The 23,424-nt window shown below is 34.6% G+C and overlaps 2 protein-coding genes and 1 non-coding gene across 5 annotated transcripts; 1 reads left to right on the forward strand and 2 right to left on the reverse strand.

Moving 5' to 3' along the window:
• Nucleotides 1-1,393: 1,393 nt before the first annotated feature.
• On the reverse strand, nucleotides 1,394-17,341 carry LOC120183002 (transcription factor MYB78-like). Of its 2 annotated transcripts, XR_005521900.1 has the most exons (4): nucleotides 16,973-17,341; nucleotides 16,298-16,887; nucleotides 4,648-4,651; nucleotides 1,394-1,405 (listed from the first exon to the last, which is right to left on the reverse strand). XR_005521900.1 is itself a non-coding variant. In XM_039187807.1 (2 exons), exons 1-2 carry the CDS (start codon nucleotides 17,260-17,262, stop codon nucleotides 16,347-16,349), a joined length of 831 nt encoding a protein of 276 aa, XP_039043738.1. In that variant the 5' UTR covers nucleotides 17,263-17,341; the 3' UTR covers nucleotides 16,247-16,346. The 2 variants fall into 2 exon arrangements, 1 of the variants encoding a protein (XP_039043738.1); XM_039187807.1 differs by lacking the exons at nucleotides 1,394-1,405; nucleotides 4,648-4,651 and having other exon boundaries at nucleotides 16,247-16,887.
• On the forward strand, nucleotides 4,058-4,164 carry LOC120183170. Its single transcript, XR_005521921.1, has one exon. It is a non-coding gene; the product is annotated as a small nucleolar RNA R71 (small nucleolar RNA).
• Nucleotides 17,342-17,988: 647 nt separating the features above from the next.
• LOC120182947 (Golgi apparatus membrane protein-like protein ECHIDNA) lies at nucleotides 17,989-19,869 on the reverse strand. 2 transcript variants are annotated; one of them, XM_039187761.1, is made up of 6 exons: nucleotides 19,779-19,869; nucleotides 19,575-19,631; nucleotides 19,289-19,492; nucleotides 19,138-19,197; nucleotides 18,890-19,016; nucleotides 17,989-18,157 (listed from the first exon to the last, which is right to left on the reverse strand). In XM_039187761.1, exons 1-6 carry the CDS (start codon nucleotides 19,791-19,793, stop codon nucleotides 18,069-18,071), a joined length of 552 nt encoding a protein of 183 aa, XP_039043692.1. In that variant the 5' UTR covers nucleotides 19,794-19,869; the 3' UTR covers nucleotides 17,989-18,068. The 2 variants fall into 2 exon arrangements, with proteins under 2 accessions (XP_039043692.1, XP_039043693.1); XM_039187762.1 differs by lacking the exon at nucleotides 19,138-19,197 and having other exon boundaries at nucleotides 19,779-19,868.
• Between the last annotated feature and the right edge of the window lie 3,555 nt (nucleotides 19,870-23,424).

The following is a 23,424-nucleotide window of genomic DNA, read 5'->3' on the forward strand; positions in this document are numbered from 1 at the left end:
ATAAAATTTGATAAAAGTCGTCGGATTATACAGTAATTTCTGCCAAAAATTATGTTTCTTTATGTCATATGTATAAAAAAAGGTCCTCGTGTAATTTAATTACCTACCAAATATTGAAACAAAAAATTTAGTTCAATAAAATTGGGCCAAATTTTTTTTTTACTGTACTTTATATGAGCCATTTTTTATCACTCTATTTTTCAAGTAATTTTATGGTAAAATTGGGCCAATAATTCAAAAGGATTATTTATTTGACCCAATAGGCCAACTTCAATATTATTTTGCATTATATGAAATTTGTTATAGTGTAGAGAAAACTCGTCACAGCTATATGGTGACTTTGCTTGGATAATATTTTTAAAAGATCCAAGTCTGTGGACCCCGTAGAGTCAAATTTTTTAATATATTTCTCGAAACTCATCATATCGATTTGATGATTTCTATTAAAATATATAAGTTTTTTATAATTTAAATAATATATTTTTATTTATTTTGTAATATATGAAAAAATCGATGGAACTCATCACGTGTTTGAATTTAAAATTTGTAGTTGTTACCTGACCGTTAAGAAACCCACATAATCCAACGAGTAGTGCGAATGAAACTCGTCACACTGAGGTGACGTGTTCCAACGGACAAATTGAGAAATTTTAGTATAAATAGGAGTGAGTTAATGGTGTTTATATAAGAAAAAAAAGACAGTTTTGAGAATCAAAGAATGAATTCATGACATCAAGTTGGGTATTATTTGTCAAATTTTGACTATGGTGTTTATTTACTATGTTTATATTATGTTTTATTTATCAACTTCATAATGCTAATCTATTTGATTTAAACACGCATTACAAGCATTAACTCCTACATTACATTACATTACATTACATTACATTACATTACATTAGAAGCATTAAGTATTCACCCCACATATCTTAATCTTTATAGTCAGTTAACTCGTCAGATGTTAAGTTCAGTTCTTCAATCCTTCATTCTTTCTCTTGCTTCCTTCTATATACAAATAGTCTCAGTTCTTGAAGTTTAGTAGGGGTGTATTTGGTTCAGTTCAATTTTTCACTAAGCATTTTGTGAGTTTTTAAAAATGGAAACCAAAATCGAAACCGAATGGCGTAAAATCAAAGTTTTTGGTTCAGTTTAGTTCGATTCGATTAAGTGGTTTTTGACTGTTCACTAATTTTCAAACTCAACCTCTAAAAAACAAATTTAAAGCTTAAATTGAGTGCAAATATATAAAATTAAATTTATAGAAAAAATATTATTGGTTTTAATATTTATTTATTTAAATTTTCTATAATAAAATCAAAATGAATGTGCTTTGGATATTTATTTTCTTCTATTTTTGTAATTCTCTTTAATTTGGTTCAAACGGTTTCCATATAGAAAACCAAAACTGAACCGAATTGCTTATTTATTTTTAAACCGAACCAAAATCTAACCGTAAATTGAAAAACATGATCCAAACATAACTGAATAGTCCAGTTCGGTTATGTTTTTCAGTTTTGTTGCTCAGCCCTAAAGTTTGACTTCTATATTATTAGATGCATCTCCCGATTTAGTATTTGAAGTGGAATAGGTCAATGTTATTCACTGAATTGGTAATGTATGTGTCAATTATTTTTCGAAATGTAAAATCATTGTTTTGATAGCCCATTGATGAATTTTGTGGAACTGCAGAGGTGGGAAACCTAAAATATAGTGAAGATATTGTTGAATTTTTATTAGCTCCAATCTTGTTTGAATTTTTTTCCATCAAGTCGAAGAGTCAAATTTCTCTGTCGAAGAAGATGGTGAAAGATTTTTGGTGCTAAGTAAATGTTATAGCAAAAGTGCAAGCATACACTGTCATACAAGTAATAAAGTGGTAATAAGGTTGTTACAGATGTCGAATCCCACTGGGAGAAAAATTGATTACAGTAGAGTTAAAGTGAAAAGAAAAGATGGAGTTGGCGATTAACAAACAGAAAGTAAAATAGGAATGTCAATATTATAAAAGCAGGGGAATGCTATAGTAAACAATGGAGCTTTTAGACTGATAAACCTAAGATGCTGTCCTACTTAGCTGCTAGCAAGATGATCATGTTGTAGCACTATATTTCATGAGTTATGCAATAATTAACTTTGAACCTATTTGTTTCTAACTCTTATTAAAAATTCATAGGTTCATAATTAACAAAGCATAACATAGGCATCCTATATCTCTATAAGAATTTGTTTACTCTCGTAAAACGCCTATGTTGGGGCAAAGCCAGAATGTAAACTTAATTTTTTTATCTCTAAAAATAATTAAAACACATACCATAAGATGTTATTATCTCTAATAAAACATTATATATAAATGTAACTCATAGAACATAGTTTAAAAATAAAAATAATCATCCAAGCATTTAATCGAACACCTTATGTTCGATACCCATTAAAACAGTAAAATTAAACATTCAACATAACAAAAAATTTCCCCCATTTTTCAAGTTCAAAACACGAAAAAAATGAACCCTATTTAGCCACCACTATTACACGACTACTCCAATGCTACTAGTGCACTCCCTGGAGAATGGACTAGGCTTCCATCATGGTGAAAATATAAGAGATAAATAAATTGATTATATAATGGTGAAGGAAGCACTCTATTTGCAAACTTCATAAAAATTGACAATGACATTAGATTAATGCTATCACCTAAGTGACATTAAGCTTTTCCTACAAATTGATCACAAATAACGTAAGGAATAGTGAAACTCCCTAGATCTTTAAGCTTAGGTGGTAATCGACTTGTGGCCATATCACTACATCTCTCGGTAAGAGCAACAGTTTCAAATTCTCCAAGCCTTCTCTTTTTGGAAAGAACTTCTTACATGGACTTGATGTAGTTCGAATTTTGTTCTAATGCTACAATCAACATAATGTTGATTGTCAATTGTCAAAGTAAATATATGAATGCCTTCAATTTTTTATCATTCTTTGTCTTTTTAAAGCGTTGAGGAAATGGTGGAGGAATATTTAGTTGCAGTTATTGTGGCATTGAGGATGAAGTAGTATTAGGCAGTGTGGTAAGCATTTCTACTGTTAATGGTTTAGGTTTACTACATTGTCCTGGTTCCCTTGCAGTAGCATTAACAATGGGTGTTTCAAGATCAACTTTCATGCTCTTGACCTTGTAATTCTTTGTATCCCATTCATTATTCTTCTTGGGATCTTCAATAGGTTTCCCAATATGGAGGCCACTTCGAGTAGTAATGGCCTCACAATGCTCATTGCATTGAGCTTTCCTTTGATGCTTTGGATTTTTCAGTGTTATAGGGCAACACTCCTTGTAGTTTATTACTCAAGATATTCTCCATTTGGCCAACTTGACTGTCTAAAGCCCTTAATAATACTGATTTACTTGTCATGCACTCATTCATTAAGGCTTCAAGATATGATAGACTGGTAGTTTGTGTTAAAGATTGACCTTGATAGTTTTACCTTTACTGCGGCTGTGTAGCCTGATGTTGTACTTGAGGCTGTGGTATCATTTGTTACTGAGTGTACTAATAGGGTTGATTATAATGTTGTTGTTGAGGGTTTGCAACATTTTGGCTCCTCCAAGACAGATTGGGATAGTTTTGAAAGTTGGCATTGTAAGTGTTTCCATAGGAATTATAATTCCTTTTGTTATTTCTCACATTAAAAATAGACTTGGGGTTTTGAAGGCATTCTTCATAATTGTGATTATCTCCATAATAAATACAAGAAACACTAAAGGTAGCTTTTACCTCATAGATTCCTCTGGCTTTTGTATTTTTGTTTTACCATTTTCATCAATGTTGAGATTTGAGAGGTCATAGTATTGAAAACATCTGAATCCATTACTGCAACATTATGTTTGCCAAACATGTTCCTCGTATTGGGATATTGGTAGTCATTGGTTGATATTCTCTCTAGAATATCATAGGCTTAATTGTAAGTTTTATCTAATAATTCCCTATTTGCCGAAGTATCAACCAACATCATAGTGTATATGTTCAACCCATTGTAAAACATTTCTATTTGTGTCTAATATGGGAATCTGTGCATTGGACATTTTCGCAGCAAGTCCTTAAATCTTTCTCATGCCTCGTACAAGCTCTCATCTTCTAACTATTTAAAGAAAGTGAGGTCGTTCCAAAGTTTGGCCTTCATGTTAGGTGGGTTTAATCACAATATAAATTTTTGTGCTATCTTGTTCCAGGATGCTATAACACTAGGTGGCAACGATATAAACCAAGCTCTAGCTTTATCGCATAGTCAGTAAGAAAAAAACCTTAGATTTAGTGCTTCTTTAGGAACTCCTTGTTGAAAAAATGAGTCATAGACTTCCATGAATGCTCGAAGATGTGCGCGCGGATCTTTAGTAAATGACCCACTATATTTCCCCATAGACTGTCGTATTTGAAACATAACCGACTTCAATTTAATAATAATCTTGCAGTATCATAAATGCATTTCCTATACGCTCAAAACAAAATATGCAAACAATACTAAACGTGAATTCTCCTTAACAAAACACAACCAAACAATAAAATAAAAATTTAACAAACAACAACCCCAAACCTAAAGGTTGCATTATCCTCGATGCATGCTAATATAAAAAAAATATAATTAGAAAGGGAAAACAAAACTCCCTTAAGTTGGCTTGAGTGGGTTTTTCTTGGGCTGATGGTGCTTGGGTGGACTCGTTTTGCAGTGACCTTGACTTTTGAAGAACTCTTTCTCGTTTGGATTGTCGACATTGTCGTAGCCTTGGCTACAACAACATCAGGATTGAGAGTAGCAGTTGTTGTTGTAACATCCTTCAATTTAAGTGCATGGGTTTTAACATTGGGCTCCTCCCTTGTTTCATTAGCGTCGCCAATGAGTTCAATGATAGAGTGTTTGGGCAGGTTGTTGTCTGCTAATACAACAATTTCTACAATGACACTACTAATAATCTTGGCAGCATCACAATCTCTCGGTTCTAATGCTACAACATCCTTCATCACCGCATTAGCATTTAATTCCAATAATTCTTGAGCAACTTGCTCTTCTATACTTGTCTTGTCTTGGTGGCTGACAACTTTCTCTTTGTTGACGTCCTCAGAGTTGACAACAAGGACTTCAGTCGATGCCACCGAATTAGTCACGCTATCCTCTTCTTCCTCATCATTCTTATAAAAAAACATTATCTTCACCCTCGTCCTCTATTACTGCATCATTCTCTTCAGCATTGTCCTCATGTTCCCCCTCATGGCTAGTATAGCTTGTTGCAGTATCCATCTTTGCTGATGGGGCTAAGTCATTTAGAACCAATATCGAGAAAGTAGGGAATTGAACATCTATCTTCTTGAATTGCTTGCTGATAATTTGTTGAATTACTTTTTCACGATCATTGGCATATTTCCAATATTGCACCTGGGCATTGTGTATTTTAGATGGTTCTATAGCACATAACTCAACATTAACAAAATGTTATATTTCTTGCCTGTCATTGATGCCATGGCAATTTGTAATTCCATCATAATAGGATTTGTTGGTGGTATTGATTCTTGGGAACCATCAACAATAGGTCCATTGAATGTCTCCTCTTCATATTGTTCAGAGTCTGATCCTTTGATCGAACCTAGTCTAATAGGAGTTCGGTTGGTATAAACCTGATTAGAAGACAATGTTGGCACTTGTGCTTGTTGGCACAATGAAGTGATTAGTGAAGGAAAAAATAAGTATCCCAAAGTTTTCTGACTGGATGAAAAAAAGTTTAGTCGAGATGATTTTATTAACATCAATATATCATCCAACCAAAATAAAGTATAGCAATAATATTTTATCTTCAGTAAACGAAGAGGAATGCATAGTAGGCCTCAAACGGGTTCAGAGAAAAGTAAACCATGCCCTTGTTGGTTTGTTAAGATGCAACCTTTTCATTGTGTATACTTCCGTCTGCAATATATCCCAAGATTTTCCAGGTACACAAACATTAATGTCAACTTGTGCCAAATCATCATTGGTCATTTTGTTGACGAATATTGTATGCTCATAGGTAGCATCTGCAATACCTAACAATGAGTTTATTGGCTTCGTCTGTTGGTAATGCTCAATCCCACATAGTGTTGGAAACACTATTGGGAATGGTATTTAAGGCTTGACATTCCACTTCCTTGTTGAGTGATAGAGAACAAGGGGGGCTCTCGCGCACCGCCGTCGTTGTCCGTCCGTCTCGTCTCGTCTCGGCTCGGTACGGCTCGGCTCGAGGTCGAGGTCGAGGTCGAGGTCGAGGTCGTGGTCGTGGTAATACGTGTCTTCGACACGTCTGCGCGGATACTATCTTTTTAGAGAAAATTCTTGAGGAATTTCTCTTTGAAAGAAATAAATGGAAAATGTGAAAGATATCAACTGATATTTATAGGCTGCTGAGGACTGTTTGAATTTCAAATAATAACAGCTGAATTATTTGTTATCAGAAATTAAACAGTTTATTCCCAAATTAAATCAGAAACGTTAAGATGTACCTGGACTGATTTACAGCTTTGTACAAAGGAGACAAGCTGTTAATATCAGGAGTTACAGGAGTTATTTGATTTAATTCCAGGGGTTACATGATATAATTTCGGGAGTTATAACAGCTGAATAATGATACAATGAACCTGGACTATTTCTGAGTCAGGTTCATCTAGACGTTTCAGCTGTTACAAATAAGAGATTTAATCCTGAAATTTTATAGACGATTTTAACCCTATTTCTAGCCTATAAATAGAGAGCTATATTCAGCTTCTCAACTCATTCAAAAACATTCACAATTCACTTACAAAGTGTTTTCTAAAGTTCTCTCTGAGTGCTTTCCGATCAGAAGTACAATACCACCAGCAGTCCACTCCGGTTTCAGGTGTACGGAATTCGGAGCGACTGTGTTAACCTCGGGGGACGGTCCGCCTACTGCAGCGATTACACACATCGGGGCGAATTCGTTTCTAAAGCAGTGGTTCTTACCACGACACGGTTTAAGAATTTGTTCTTCTTAATTACTGTTTATATTTCCAGTCAGTGCTAACGGTGTAGTTTTGTAGTTCATATATTCAACAATTTAGAAACGAATTCCATAAACTGCAATCATGTCGACACCTTTGAGTAAACTCATTCCCGATCTTTCCAAGCTCGATGAATTTGATGGAAAGAACTATAGAAGGTGGTCCCAAAGAATTATGATATTCTTCGAGCAACTTGATCTTGACTACGTGTTGCTCAAGCCACCACCTACCATGCCGTCAACCCCAGCTGCCGGTAATGATGCGGATGCGGTCCTCAATGATGATGCCTTAGCAACTACCGCCGCCGCTCTCGCTACCTACGAGAAATACGAGAAGGACAACAAGACGGTGCGAGGACATCTGCTCAGCCACATGTCAAATAAACTATTTGATATGTTCCTTAGAGAAAGGAGTGCCAAGTCAATATGGGACACTCTCGACAAGAAGTATGGTGCGGATGATGCGGGGATCAAGAAGTACGTTGTCGGCGAATGGCTCAAATTCCAGATGACAGACGACAAGCCAATAATGGATCAAGTCCATGACTATGAGAACTTAGTCGCTGACATCATCGCTGAAGGGATGCAAATGTGTGAGGTGCTGCAAGCCAATGTACTCATTGAGAAGCTGCCCAAGTCCTGGTCTGACTACCGCAACTCTCTTAAGCATAAGAAGAGAGACATTTCGCTTGAAGAACTTGTGGGCCATATGAAGATTGAAGAAGCCAACTGTTTAAAAGATAAGCTTACTAATTCTATGAGTAATTTATCTTTTAGAGCTAACTTGGTTGAGTCTAAATTTAAGAAGATCATGAAACGTGGGAATCAAGACAAGAAGACAAAACCACAGAAGGCTACCAACTTCAAGAAGTCAGGAAAGGCCAAACCGGAAGGAAAGACGTTCAAGTGTTATGTCTGCGGTTTACCCGGCCACAAAGCTTACCAATGCCAACACCATTCAGATCGCCAGAATGACAACAAGCCACAGATGCACGTTGTAGAAGAAGATGATGAGATCATTGCTGCGGTAGTCTCAGAAGTTAATCTGGTGGAGAACAGTTCAGAATGGGTAGTTGACATTGGCGCTTCGAAGCGTTTCTGCGCAAGGAAGGAGTTTTTCACCGAGTTCGAGGATGGGAACACTGGTGAACGTGTGTACATAGGGAACTCTAGCAGCTCTGAAGTGCTAGGCAAAGGCAAGGTTTTACTCAAGCTGACTTCTGGTAAAACTCTGGCTTTAAATAATGTTATGTATGTACCTGCCTTACGTAGAAATCAGATAAGTGGTGGGCTTCTGAATAAGGCAGGCATTAAGTTAGTTTTTGAGGCAGATAAACTTGTACTTTCCCGAAATGGTGATTATGTGGGGAAAGGGTTTTTAAGCAATGGTTTATTTGTCATAGAAACTCAATTTAATGAAAATAAAGCTACCACTTCTGCTTATATTGTTGAATCCATTGATATGTGGCATGCTAGATTAGGACACGTGAATATTCATGCTTTAAAGAAATTAATGAATATGAATAGTCTGCCTAAACTAGACACAACTAGCTTTAACAAATGTGAGATTTGTGTAGAAGCTAAGCATACTAACCTCACTTTAAGACTGTTCTAATAGAAAGACTGAACTGTTAGAACTCATTCATACTGATCTAGCAGATTTTAGAAAACTGAAAGTAAAGGAGGAAAACAATACATAACTTTTGTAGATGATATTCAAGATATACAAAAGTTATCTCTTAAGAACTAAAGATGAAGCTGAAAACTTCTTTCTTATTTATAAGGCAGAAGTTGAAAATCAGTTAGATAAGAGAATCAAACGGGTTAGATCTGATAGATGTGGTGAATATGGATCTAATTTCTTAAAAGATATTTGTGAAAAGAATGGCATAATTCATGAAACATCAGCCCCCTATTTTCCTCAACAGAATGGTATAGCAGAAAGGAAAAATAGAACTTTAAAAGAGATGATGAATTCTTTACTAATAAGTTATGGGTTATCTGATAACATGTGGGGGGAGGCCATTCTATCGGCAACTCATATCTTGAACCGAGTTCCTCATAAGAAATTAAATTCTACTCCATATGAATTGTGGAAAGGATACGCTCCTAATTTACAATACCTGAAAGTGTGGGGGTGTCTGGCTAAAGTGGGCTTGCTAGACTTTAAGAAGTCCACCATCGGACCTAAAACCGTTGATGCAGTGTTTATAGGGTATGCTACGAATAGTGTTGCATACAGATTCATGCTTTTACAAGATTATTCTATTTGTGAGTCAAGAGATGTTGTTTTATTTGAAAATACTTTTCCTTTAAAGGAACCGAGAATAAATATTGAAACACAAATAGAATATATTCCATCAACTTCTTCTAGTAATCCTGCTAGGTCTTCTGAACAAATTGATTTTGAGCCTAGAAGAAGTAAAAGGCAAAGAGTTGAAACTCTTTTGGACCAGACTTTATTACTTCCTTTATTTATGAGATAAATGATTTAGACTTCATGTCAGATCCTATAGCTCAAATTTTATTAGATGAGGATCCTAAAACTTTTGAAGAAGCTAAGATCTATCGATGCTAGTTTTTGGAAAAGCGCTGTTAATGATGAACTAGAATCGATAATGTCTAATCATACTTGGGAATTAGTTGACCTGCCTAAGGGATTCAAACCAATCTCCAACAAATGGGTCTTCCGGAAGAAACTAAGGTCAGATGGTTCGATTTAGCGGTACAAGGCAAGGTTAGTCGTCAAAGGGTTCACTCAAAGGTTTGGTTTAGACTACTTTGATACATACTCTCCCGTTATAAAAATCTCAACGATTCGTGCATTATTTGCACTAGCCTCTATTCATAAGTTGCAGGTACATCAAATGGATGTTAAGACTGCTTTCTTGAATGGGGAGATGAGGAGATTACATGGAGCAGCCACTAGGTTTTGAGGCACCTGGTATGGAAGGCAAAGTCTGTAGACTCAAAAATTCACTCTATGGACTTAAGCAAGCTCCTAAACAGTGGTATGAGAAATTTCATAAAACTATTCTTAGTTTTGGTTTTGTTGTGAATGGTTCGGATGCTTGTGTTTATTCGAAGATGTTTGAAACTGAATGTGTTATCATAAGCCTTTATGTTGATGACATGTTGATTTTCAGTTCTAACATTAAGTCCATTAACAAAGTTAAAAATTTCTTGTCTACTAAGTTTGAGATGACAGATTTGGGAGAAGTAGATGTAATCTTAGGAGTCAAAGTTACCAAAACTGAGAAGGGATTTTCTTTATGTCAAGCACATTATATAGAGAAAGTGCTAAAGAAATTTGACAGTTTTGATGTCGTCCCTGTTCGAACTCCCTAGCATACATCTAGTTAAGAATAAAGGAAGTAGTGTTTCCCAAACTGAATATGCTAAATTAATCGGAAGCTTAATGTTCTTAATGAACTATACTCGGCCTGATATTGCTTATGCTGTGAGTAGACTAAGTACATATACTCATAATCCGAGTGGTGAGCACTGGATTGCACTTAAACGCTTACTGAAGTATCTTAAGGGTACTGTGGATTGGAAACTTGAGTTTGTTCGCTTTCCTGCGGTACTGGAAGGATATTGTGATGCCAACTGGGTTTCTGATAATGATGAGGTAAGCTCTATGAGCAGGTATGTTTTTACTTTGGGTGGAGCAGCAATCTCGTGGAAATCATCAAAGCAGACTTGTATTGCTCGTTCTACCATGGAGTCAGAGTTTATAGCTCTTGACCAAGCTGGGCAAGAAGCCGAGTGGCTCAGAAACTTGTTAGCAGATATTCCGTTGTGGGGAAGACCGACTCCTCCAGTTTCATTGTTGTGTGATTCACAAGCTGCGATATGTGTGGCTAAGAACCAAGCTTACAATGGTAAGAAAAGACATATTCGCATAAGACATGAATCGATTAGACACTTGATAAAGAATGGAGTGCTCTCTTTAGAGTATGTGAAGTCGGAAAGGAACCTAGCTGATCCACTTACCAAAGGGTTAAGTCGGAAGCTGGTCCTAGATTCGTCGAGAGGGATAGGTCTAAAGCCCATTGGTTGAGGAATTCATGGTGGATACCCAACTTAGTTATCTAAGTTCCATGTGGTCAAACGAAACCATGGAAAGACTCATAGTGCACATTCCTACTGCCTATCCCTATGATGAATAATGTGCATGCCCAGGATGAGCTTAATTGCTCTTAATAAATTCATAGCCCAGGCTTTGGGTGGTCTTAGTGAGAAAGACTTGATGAATTTACCCATTTTGGCCGAATATCTATTCTTAATAAGTTCATAACCCAGAGTGAGTGGGTAGGAAATGATGAACTTACCGACAGAAAGGTTGAGTTTGTTAAACTCTTAATAAATTCAAATCCAAGTATTTGGATGGTTCTAGTGAGAAGGACTTATTGAATTTACCGAAATGAGGTTGAATATTTATTCTTAATGACTTCTTAGCCCAGAGTTTGGGTGGTTCATTTATAATGAACTTGAAAAAAGTCACCATACCCTTTGTGAGGTTGAGCTATTATAAAAGCTCTTAATTATTTCATATCCCTTTTTAAAGGGTGGTTTATGTGGAGATAAACTTGATGAAATACCTATGTAAGTGAGAAGGGTTAGCCGCTTCTATGAAAAATGTTGGGCCATTTTTCTAGCACACTTACTAGAATCCTGAGGTAAGATGGCCAAATATATACTTTTGTATATATATCTTACACATCGAGGACTCAGGTGGATGAAGGGGTTAGTTGTGTGTTATGAGTTTACCCTGATCTTAGAAAGTTCCAGACTAGTTTCACTTATCTAAGAGAAGGATTGCTCATCATCACTATGTACTAGTTCCAGATATGTTCACTAGTGCTTAAGCAACTAATCTCGCTATTGCTCTTCTGGAAAGCTTGTTTTCGAGTTTCAGAAGATTTCTTTCGCATTAGTGGGGGAATGTTGGTAATGCTCAATCCCATAGTGTTGGAAACACTATTGGGAATGGTATTAAGGCTTGACATTCCACTTCCTTGTTGAGTGATAGAGAACAAGGGGGCTCTCGCGCACCGCCGCCGCCGTCCTTCCGTCTCGTCTCGGCTCGGCTCGGCACGGCTCGGCTCGGCACGACTCGGCTCGTGGTCGTGGTTGTGGTCGTGGTCGTGGTAATACGTGTCTTCGACACGTCCGCGCGGATACTATCTTTTTAGAGAAAATTCTTGAGGAATTTCTCTTTGAAAGAAACAAAGGAAAATGTAAAAGATATCAACTGATATTTATGCGCTGAGGACTGTTTGAATTTCAAATAATAACAACTGAATTATTTGTTATCAGAAATTAAACAGTTTATTCCTAAATTAAATCAAAAACATTAAGATGTACCTGGACTGATTTACAGCTTTGTACAGAGGAGACAAGCTGTTAATATCAGGAGTTACAGGAGTTATTTGATTTAATTCCAGGGGTTACATGATATAATTTCGGGAGTTATAACAGCTGAATAATGATACAATGAACCTGGACTATTTCTGAGTCAGGTTCATCTAGACGTTTCAGCTGTTACAAATAAGAGATTTAATCCTGAAATTTTATAGACGATTTTAACCCTATTTTTAGCCTATAAATAGAGAGCTATATTCAGCTTCTCAACTCATTCAAAAACATTCACAATTCACTTACAAAGTGTTTTCTAAAGTTCTCTCTGAGTGCTTTCCGATCAGAAGTACAATACCACCAGCAGTCCACTCCGGTTTCGGGTGTACGGAATTTGGAGCGACCATGTTAACCTCGGGGGACGGTCCGCCTACTGCAGCGATTACACACATCGAGGCGAATTCATTTCTAAGGCAGTGGTTCTTACCACGACACGGTTTAAGAATTTGTTCTTCTTAATTACTGTTTATATTTCCAGTCAGTGCTAACGGTGTAGTTTTGCATTTCATATATCCAACATCGTCCACCAATGAACTAACTTTTCTAAAACAAAAACCATTAGTTTCTTTTCGTCAGTGAAGTTGCTGTAAAATACCCATACTAGCTCCTAAGTGATGTTCCCTAGATGCTCATAAAATTTCTCCAAAAGGAGTGTGGTATTGATGTATGTGATGTACTCAACTTGCTGTAAATCTTCGATTGAAGATAGATTGAACCTTTGTTCAAAACAAAAATCCTTATCAAAAAATTCCTCTTTATAGCGTCACTGCTGTTCGGGCTCCATAAACCTCATCAGATATTTGACGAAAATCATTAGCTGCTGTGACTCTCTCGGATATAGAGTAGGTGGTTAACGAGAACCTTTGGTTACACTCTTATAGCTCGTTGACACAAGACCACAAACATTTATATTCAAATATCATATGCTCATATGTTAAACTTTTGATCGAAAAAAATCTAAGGATACTCATTTCATTGTTAGTGGTATCCATCCAGAATGCATTTAGTTATATTCCGTCTTATAAGTTGTAGATGGCTAAAAAGAAAACAATGAAATTGTTGTATGGTGATTGGGATCAATTATATAATTAGCTACCACTTTTGCTGCAAGGAATGAAAATTTTCAAACCTAAAACCATTATAATATCATATAATTTTCCTGTGATCATGCTTCACGGAGAAGTTATCCCTGGAAAGAGAGTTTTAGTGGCTTGTTTTGGGATTTCAAGTCATCTATTGAAGAGCTCTAAATTTACAAACTAATAATTCAAGTCGATAAGATTTTACTGTATGAGGTATACAAATACGTCCTGATGATATATGTTGCACAAGATGTGACAAAAACATTTTTTCATTGCCTTCGCCATTGATAGAAATTAATGAAAGGAAAGTTATAATTTTCTCCCATATTTGTGTTTCCATGTTGTCACTCAAGATGGAGTTTATATCATATCAGACCATTCAAATGGTCTGTTAGTGACAATTTTTTGACCAGGAAATAGATTGAGGCCTCCCCATGCATATATGACATATTGTATAGGTCATATTTCCTCTAATGCTATGAAGAGGTTTAAAAACAAAAAGATCAAACAGGTGATTATCAACATGGGTAAGAAATACATTATTTTTTATTAATTATTTATGATTCATTTATGTTCTTTATTTTGTATTCTTAAATATAATTTTTTTAGGGTATGTTTTACTACAACCACACTTTCGTGCACAACTAGAAAATTTGAGAAGATATAGAGAAGATGTTTATAACTTCACAACTGAAATCCTTAGGGAAAGATGCTCATAAGCATATGATGAGGTTGACATTGCAACCATATAACAATCAACTTTGTTGAATGTATAAACTTAATGCTTAAAGGGACTCTACATCTTTCGATACCAAGTATTATTAGGAAGACTTACTTCAAGTTAGATAAAGTTTGGGCAAACAAAAGTTCAAAAATAGATGCCATGATCAACTATGGAAGAAATTAACCTCCAGATTTGGAGAAGGCAATGCAAAAAATCAAACATATACAACATCAATATTTATTCATAATTTTTCCAGACTTGATTCTAATTACATTATCTAAGCACTTGTTCAACCACATGAGAAAGACAATTCTGCCACATACACCAGTAATCTAAATAGAAGATGATGTGATTAAGGTCGATTTCAAGCTTTTAGATTCCCACGAGCTCATGTTGTCGTTGCATGTCTACACGTTAATGTTGATCCATATTCTTATGTTGACGATTGTTATAGCCTACACACTATGTGTAATATATACAGTTGTGAGTTTAAAAATCTCTCAAACGATGTTATTGGCCTACACCAACTATTTCTGAAGAATGGTTATCAAATTCAGAGTTGCGTAAGAAGTTGAAGGGTTGACCTAAATCTAGTCAAATTCATAGTGAATGGATGATCCTCAAAGAGAGCAAGGTCTACCTAAGCTTGGTGACCATTGTAGAGGTGAAGGCCGCAATAGAAAATATTGTCTGCATCTTCCTAAATATCGATCTAGATGATAAAACCTTTATGTGTTTAGTTCATTTTTTAGTTGTACCTTTTTTAAATGCGTTCATATTTTCCAAACTGTACTTTTTTGTGTGTTTATATTTTTTCAACATCCTTATTTTGAACTTACACTTTAGTTCATATATAATTACAAACTATTCATAAATAACTTTACTCAATACAATAATTACTTAATTAGCAAAGATAAATTCATACATATATTTAAACTATAAAAATCAACATTTTTTATATCTTATTTTAATTTTTTTCAGCCCTCTATACAATTCGTTTACTACGTCTATTTGATAAGTAATCATATTTGTCTTTCATCATTTTTCCCCCTTAAATTTCATATTATTATTTTTATTCTTTTCATCCCACTCTACAAGTCGTTTGCTACGTTGGATTGGTAAGTCTGCATACTTCTTCTTCTCGATTTTCATCATCTTCTTATTCTCTTATGTAGTTTTCTTATTCTTATTTTCCTCAACTATCGACATCATTGTCTGCTTTACCCACTCCTTATCTGAAGAGTAGCTTGAATTTGAATCGTCCCAGTCGGAGTCGTAAAACCTGTAAACAACGTTTGCTAAATCATACCCAAATTGTTCCCACTTATTCATGATTTGATTCTAAAAACTTTTCTTACTTCTTATACAAACATCATCAACTCCTCCTATTAATAAAAAAATATGATTGTTGGGACTCGTCACTCCCACATGACGAGTTTCGATGGAATTTAAAAATATTCTACCCTGTTTTTCCAACATTCAAGTAAGCACTATAAATTTGAAATTCAAAAGGAACTCATAACGCCCATATGTCGAGTTCCATTTTTTAAAACAATTAGAATTTTTAATTAATAAATATTATTTTAATTTTAAAAATATTATTTAATATATTTTAATGAAACTTATCACATCGACATGACGAGTTCTGAGAAATATATTAAAAAATTTGGTCCTACGGGGTCTATAGACCTGAGTCAATTAAAAAATAATATACGAACAAACTCGCTATGTAGGAGTGACGAGTTTACCTTACATTGTAACAAATATAGTAGAATGCAAAATAATGTTGAAAATGGCCTATTGGACCAAATAAATAATCCGCTTGAATAATATATTTGTTAAAAAGTTGGATGAAAATAGTAAAATCAATTTCACCGCAAAGATACACTTGTTGACGTAAAATGGATGTTGTCCGGGAACCGAATTGGTATATTTTTCAGAGATATACAGTGTAGTTATACATCTCTATCAACCTGGAACATTGACATTCCAAAAGTCTATAGATCTTGTACTGTTAGAGATACTCTTATATTTGATAACAAAGAATGCCCAAAATGTTTAAAATATAAAACTTGATAGGTAAAGTAAGCTAATTGAAATCATCCTCATAAAGCTGCTGTCTTAGGAACCAAATATTCTCTTCATTCCACATGCTCTCCATCGACTCTCCACCATCTATATTCCATGTGCCCTCTAAAATTTCCGAGCTTAAACCCGACCCGATTTGAAAACTGTTCGGGTAGTTCCAAACGTGGGGTGCGTCGTAACATTCTGTCAAGTTCGAAACGGAGGAGACTTGAGCATCCTGGGAGTCCGACGAAGTGCCTGACAACTCCGTCATAACACTCGAGTCGACTTGGACTGATCCACAGGTGATTTGATTGGTGTTCATGTTGCTGATATGATCCGAGTAGGCGGCGGCCGAGGGTTGTTGACCGGAGGGGGATTCGGATGAAGCACAGATTCGTTCAATTAAACGTGGAATCCAAACGTAACGCATGGTGTCCCTGAATTGTTTGCTGTTGACGTCACATTTAAGCTGCTTTGCCTGTTTCTGGACTCTCGTTCTCCAATAGTTCTTTATCTCGTTGTCTGTCCTCCCAGGCAAATGTTGTGCGATTTTCGACCATCTTCAGAACCAGACAGTAAGTCAGCTAAAAGCATTCATTTAATGAATTCGAATCAAAACCAAAAAGTGGGAATCAAAGTAAAGACCTGTTTCCCCATCGAGAATGGAGTTGAAGGATCAATAGCTGCTCCTGGAGACTGATGTTCCCACGTCTCACTTGGGGTCTCAAATAGTTGAGCCATCTTAATCTGCAGCTCTTGCCGGTTCTTTTCAAACCTGATAACCGAGCAACTGAATTCCATCGACCTTCACCATGAATATTGACAAACGCCTTGAGCGTCAAGTCCTCTTCTTCTGTCCACGGACCTTTCCTTACATCCATCTCTTCTTCACTTGGTGGAGTTTCAGATACGAAACAACTCTCGTAAACATCCATTTTTGTCAGAGACGAAGAACCGAAGGAGGGAGAGAAAGATTTGATTTTTGATTTTGGGTTTATTGTTGATGATACAAAGGATGAACTTACAAGGCTATCAGAGCAGATGGGGATTTATATAGAGAGAAGCAAAGATGGGATTGACTACAAAAAGTAAATAATGATTTCTTTTTTTAAGCATAACATAATAAAGAATGTAAAAGAGGGGAATGTATGTGATTAGAAGTAGAATTGGGAACGACCCAATTTGTGAATTTTCTATTCAGCTTTTGACTCTCTGACTTTTCCATATCTTATATTGGTCGCGTACACGCACAATCGACAAAATATTTGAAATGAGCTATGAAGACCGGAGCATTAGTCTACGAGGAGGAGGAAAAAAACAAGTTTTCTTCAACACAAGTTGTCTTTGTTTTATCATTACATACCCCAATATTTTCAACGTGTTCTTCTGTGTTTTGCAACATGCGAAGATGGTAAAAAAGCGCCCAATGCTTCAATCAAGATTTCATTACTGCTTACCGACCAAGTAAAGCTATTGCTCCTCCTCCAGTTTAAAACAAGATTGTGACTTGTTGAAACTGTTTATCAGTGATGAAGAACATTGATGCAATTTTCCGTTTTTTTCTAATTTATTACATTATTAAAAAACTACAGTAATTTGAGGAGAACATATTTCTTAGTTCTTTTTTTTCATTCTATGAATTAAAGGAAAAATACATAATGAAAACATTTTGTTCCACTGCCTAGAAGTTAAGAAATCCGGGCAATAAGATTTGATAAAATAATTTGTAGGGTCAGACAAGTCACACCAAGCTAAATGCTGACTGTAGTGTGGATGAAAAACGAGAAGCAATGGTCCTAGAGGCAAACGCTTGAATCTTGTTCCTGGCATCTGAATTTAGAACAGAAAAAAAAAGTATATTAACTGCAGCAAAACCAGGCTGCTAACAATTATTTCTAAGGGTGAGCAAAACTCGACTCGAAAAATCGATTTTTCGACTCAACTCGATTCAAATTGAGTTTGAGTTATAATTCCATAAATTCAACTCGACTTGAAAAAATTTGGAGTTAAAATCGAGTTGTAAAATACAACTCAAATAACTCAAAATTTTTAATAATTAGTATATTAATTTTCAAGTTTGAGTCGATCCCTTAACTTGTATGGTATATATAAATCACATATGAAAAAAAAAAAAGATAAAAGATATATATATATATATATATATATATATATATATATATATATATATATATATATATATATATATATATATATATATATATTTATAGATGGTTATAAAATATCATTTACATTGGACTAAAATAATGTCATAATTTGTTAATATTTACAATTAAATTTAAATAGAAACTCGAAAATTTGACTCGGATCAACTCGGCTAAAAAAAGTTTCAAGTCAACTCCGAGTTATAAACTAGCATTCGTCAACTCGAATAACTTAAAATTTTTTAACTCGACTCAACTCGATATTATTGGTAAATTTTTTCAGTTATAACCGACTTATGCCATATTTTAACCTTGTATTAACCGGCTGTGTTTTAGACTCATCCCTAACACTATAACAACATCAAAACTATTCTATATCAGAGATGGAGGAATGCTGTACCTTTACGGCATTTGGTAAATCCGATGATGTTGGCAATGGCAAGGCTAAAACAGACTGCCACAACTAGGAGATAATCAACTTCAAGTCTTACCATTGAAAATATGCCAAAGATGCCCCAAGCAACAGCCTGAAACATAACAAATAAGGGTCAACACTTTGTAAATCATTACTCAATAACTAAACCTCTAAATGACCATGATTCATTTCAGATTCATCCATTCCAATACGTTTTCCTAATGTTTACTTACATTAAGATACAATGTCCACCAAAATAGCATGGAATCCTTTTGGTTAATACGAGCTAATGACTGCACAGAGGTCAAAAAAGATGTCAAACAAGGACAATTGCAAATCAAGAGATTAGGATAACCAAATGTAACATTAATGCAAAAAACCAACCTCTTGGTCAAGGCACTCAAATCTCCATATGCTCTCACCTTGCTCGTTTATTTCATTCCACCACCTAAGCCCGACTAAGATACGACCGCTAACGTTCTTGACGACCCAAAAATCGAGAGCAGCGAGCACAACGGTGATCACGAAGATGATGACAAAGCTATTGGCAAAGAGTGTTGAAAGAATGTAAAATGCCAAAGCTGAAGCCTGCCAAAAAGGAAAGCAGAAAGCAGTTATACAGTGGGAATTCAAACAATTCTTGAAACAGCAACACCATTAGAGTGATCACCTTGAAGAGCACGTGGAAGAAGCATGTTTTGGGGTTGGCATAGTTTTCTTCTACGGGCTGTCGTGGAGAGAGAGTTTAAATCAAGTAATAGACGATTAGATTGTTGAAAACAAATACGTAAATACTAAGAATCTAACAATGATGATCATAGTTGTTAGTATTGTCATGATCTGTAGATGGCATCAAAATCGGAGAAACTTTTACCTGGCTTAGATCCATGACTTAGATGAAGATTGTATGAAAATTGTAACAGACCTTTGTTTACGAAACTTTCATGGAGTATAGAGGAAGCAGGGATTTTGATAGAACAAATTTGTAGGAAAGGTCAGGGTCTATCCTTTGGCTCTTCTCGCTCCTATAAAATTTCCATCGTTCTCGCTCGAATCGTTGTTTGTTTTTCAACGAAATGGACCTTGCGTGGGGCTTGGGGCATTTTCTTTTTAGTCTAAGAATAAACCTTGCATCCAACTATTCGAAATTCATATTAGGCCTGAGCCACATTACTAACAAATTTTGGGTCTTAATTTTGATCAAACAACTATTTTAGTCGGTTTATTTCACGAAAAAAATTTCGGAAAATGAATTCCGTCAAATAAGTTACATTTTCTAGAAATCATTTTATGGTGTTTAAATGATATTGTGTAATTCATTTCTCATTGGCTAGCAAATTTTAAAAAAATCTTTATTATACACATCAAATACAAGAAATAAATAATATTATTTATAAAATATTAAAATAATTTATTTAATATTATTTATTTCTTTATTATTATTAAAATATTATATCTACAATTTTATAAATAAAATATTAAGATTATTATATTTTTTTAAATTAAAATTATTATAAAATATATATTAATTATTTATTAAAATAAGAATAATATACTATCAATTATATTAATTACTTATTAAAATAATAATATCATTAAAATATAAAATATATAATATAAAAATATTATATTATATTATATTTTAAAGAGTATATTTTAAATATTCAATAATTTAATATTATTATTTTTATGAAATTAATAACAAATATTAAGTTTATTAATAATTTATTATATATTATAAAATAAAGTTATAATATTATATAATAAATATAATTATAACAATAAAATATTATATTATATTACTAAAATTATCAATAAATATAATTTAATAATTAATATTTGTATTACAATTATGGTAAAATAATATACTAATAACACTAAGAAAAAAAGGCTTAGTTCCACATGGAAGTAAAAAGAACTTAGAAAGGAGATGACTCACAAAGAAAAGAAGATGGAATTGAGTGAATGCTCTGCATATTCCTCAAAAGTAAAGTGATTACAAATTAGGTATGAAGGCCTCTATTTCTTGTTAAATCACCATATAATGAACGACTAATATTAAAGTAAATCAATGGCTAACATGAACCCAATTTTATACAAATCTTTTAATCTAACGAAAGTCAATCAATCATCATTTAATTATATCAATTAGTATCATTCTTTCCTTTGATTGAGAATATCCTTCGATATGAAAATATTCCTCCATGATCCTCTTTGATATGATGTTTCCTACCTTTTCTAGAAGGCCGATGTGATTAAGGCCAATGTGATTAGACTCTCTAGCTTTCTCTAAGTATTAGGCCAAGTCTGATGGTCTGGATAAGCCCAAAATGCCACTTAGAACTTTTATTGTGGGCTTTAGCACACATGCCTTAGGCTCAAACTCGCAAGGCGTGATATAAAATTTTAATAAAAATATTAACATAACTAAATATTAAATACATTATTCTAATATTTAGAAATATTATTATTATTTTGTTAACAAATAATATTATTTATTGCATTTGATGTTTATAATAAAAAAATTTAAAAAGTTTATCAACCAGTGGAAAATGAATTACACTACATCATTTTAACAACATAAAATGATTTCCAGAAAATATTTTCCAGAAAATGTATTCATTTTATGTAATTCATTTTTCAAAATTTATTTTCTGTGAAACAAACGAACCCTATGATAGTATTAGTATTAAGTCATGGTATCGATGGAACATGTTTGAATTATCATTTTGACCATTTGATATATTTGGTATCGATACTAAAATAGGGGAATTGATACAATAAGCTTATTGGGAAATTTCGAAGCTATTTTTGGTACCGGTATCGATACCAGTATAGGGTATTAGTACTACACTGGTTGTATCGATATCAAATATATTGATTGTGATACATATTAGAGGATTTTAAATCCTAAATCGTAAAATAGTATTAGTATTAAGTCATGGTATCGATCTCATATTTAGCTTCGAAATCTAAAAATATAATTCAATATCGATATTGTTTATATGATGTTGATATTATCATAAGGTAGTATCGATATTGAATGAACCATATTTCATGCCCTTAGAGCTTTGATCCGATAGAATGTGTGATCTTAAATGACTCGAAACACTTCTTGGATGGATCGGCCCCTAAGTAAGCCTAAAAACACTAAGAAAAAAGGCTTAGTTCCACACGGAAGGAAAAAGAACTTAGAAAGGAGATGACTCACAAAGACAAGAAGATGGAATTGAGTGAATGCTCTGCATATTCCTCAAAAGTAAAGTGATTACAAATTAGGTATGAAGGCCTCTATTTCTTGTTAAATCACCATATAATGAACGACTAATATTAAAGTAAATCAATGGCTAAGATGAACCCAATTTTATACAAATCTTTTAATCTAACGAAAGTCAATCAATCACCATTTAATTATATCAATTAGTATCATTCTTTCCTTTGATTGAGAATCTCATTCGATATGAAAATATTCCTCCATGATCCTTTTTGATATAATGTTTCCTACCTTTTCTAGAAGGCGAATGTGATTAAGGCGAATGTGATTAGACTCTCTAGCTTTCTCTAAGTATTAGGCCAAGTCTGATGGTCTGGATAAGCCCAACATGCCACATAGAACCTTTGTTGCAGACTTTAGCACACATGCCTTAGGCTCAAACTCGCAAGGCATGACATTCTCCCCACCCTATCTAGCGACACCCTTATGGATCCACTGGAATGTACTCGGACTTAGCCACCTTGGATCCTTCTCGGTGCCTCGACTCATTGCGGTCTCCCTATATAAATTGCTCACATCGACTTTTTCCACCATGTAACCTTGTAATATTTTATCCCAATGTGTATACCTTGATCATAGGCTTAGATGACCCCATCGATCTCTCAACAAAGGCTTGGATGACCCCCTTGGTTTAACTCTCAGATTCGTTGGCATCTCTTGCCTACCCTCTTAAATTCTGAAAGGACTCAAAAATCCCTTCCAACCTTTGACTGCTTCAACTTGATGGTTAGGTCTCTCCCGACGTACACTCATCGAAGATGGAAACTTAGACTAAAAACATAAGGATTATGTTCGATATGTACCTCGTTCCTTTTGTTTACATTCACCCAAAAATACATTAGTCCTCTTTTTGCCACGGAGTCTGGTGCATGTTGCATCAACACTTATTCCTTAAAGGTCGGCGCACTTTGTTGTATCAGTTTGTATCTCTTAAATTTTGGTGCCTCTACCACCTCACCTATTGGTGGTGCCTCCATATCTCTCGAATGCTCGAGTTCCTTGTACTAATCTTTGGTTTTGCCCTTAATGGTTACCTCTAAAGTGATGTCCACCTCTCTCGAAACATCTTCCTCAAATTGGATGACCGTCAATATCGTGGTCCCTTTTCTCTCATCTTGATTCAATGGCACAACCCATTATTGTTTAGGATTCAAGATGCTCAAAAATCAACATAAGGGAAGATGGAAGCTTTAACACAGTCAAGGAAACTTAAACTGATCATAAAGTTAAAGTCATCCAATGGGAT

This window comes from Hibiscus syriacus, unplaced genomic scaffold (genome assembly GCF_006381635.1).
Source record: "Hibiscus syriacus cultivar Baekdansim isolate YM2019G1 unplaced genomic scaffold, ASM638163v2 tig00112738_pilon, whole genome shotgun sequence".
In the NCBI taxonomy this organism is placed as follows: domain Eukaryota; kingdom Viridiplantae; phylum Streptophyta; class Magnoliopsida; order Malvales; family Malvaceae; genus Hibiscus; species Hibiscus syriacus.

What these genes read in the sequence shown, in the direction of transcription:
- LOC120182947 (XM_039187761.1), bottom strand. An exon ending in TTGAGTGCCTTGACCAAGAG is followed by an intron (nt 19,198 to 19,288) that starts GTTGGTTTTTTG and finishes ACCTCTGTGCAG; the next exon opens with TCATTAGCTCGTATTAACCA. An exon ending in ATTTACCAAATGCCGTAAAG is followed by an intron (nt 18,158 to 18,889) that starts GTACAGCATTCC and finishes TTCTAAATTCAG; the next exon opens with ATGCCAGGAACAAGATTCAA.
- LOC120183002 (XM_039187807.1), bottom strand. Translation starts at nt 17,262, where the DNA reads ATGGATGTTTACGAGAGTTGTTTCGTATCTGAAACTCCACCAAGTGAA. An exon ending in CATTCTCGATGGGGAAACAG is followed by an intron (nt 16,888 to 16,972) that starts GTCTTTACTTTG and finishes CTGGTTCTGAAG; the next exon opens with ATGGTCGAAAATCGCACAAC.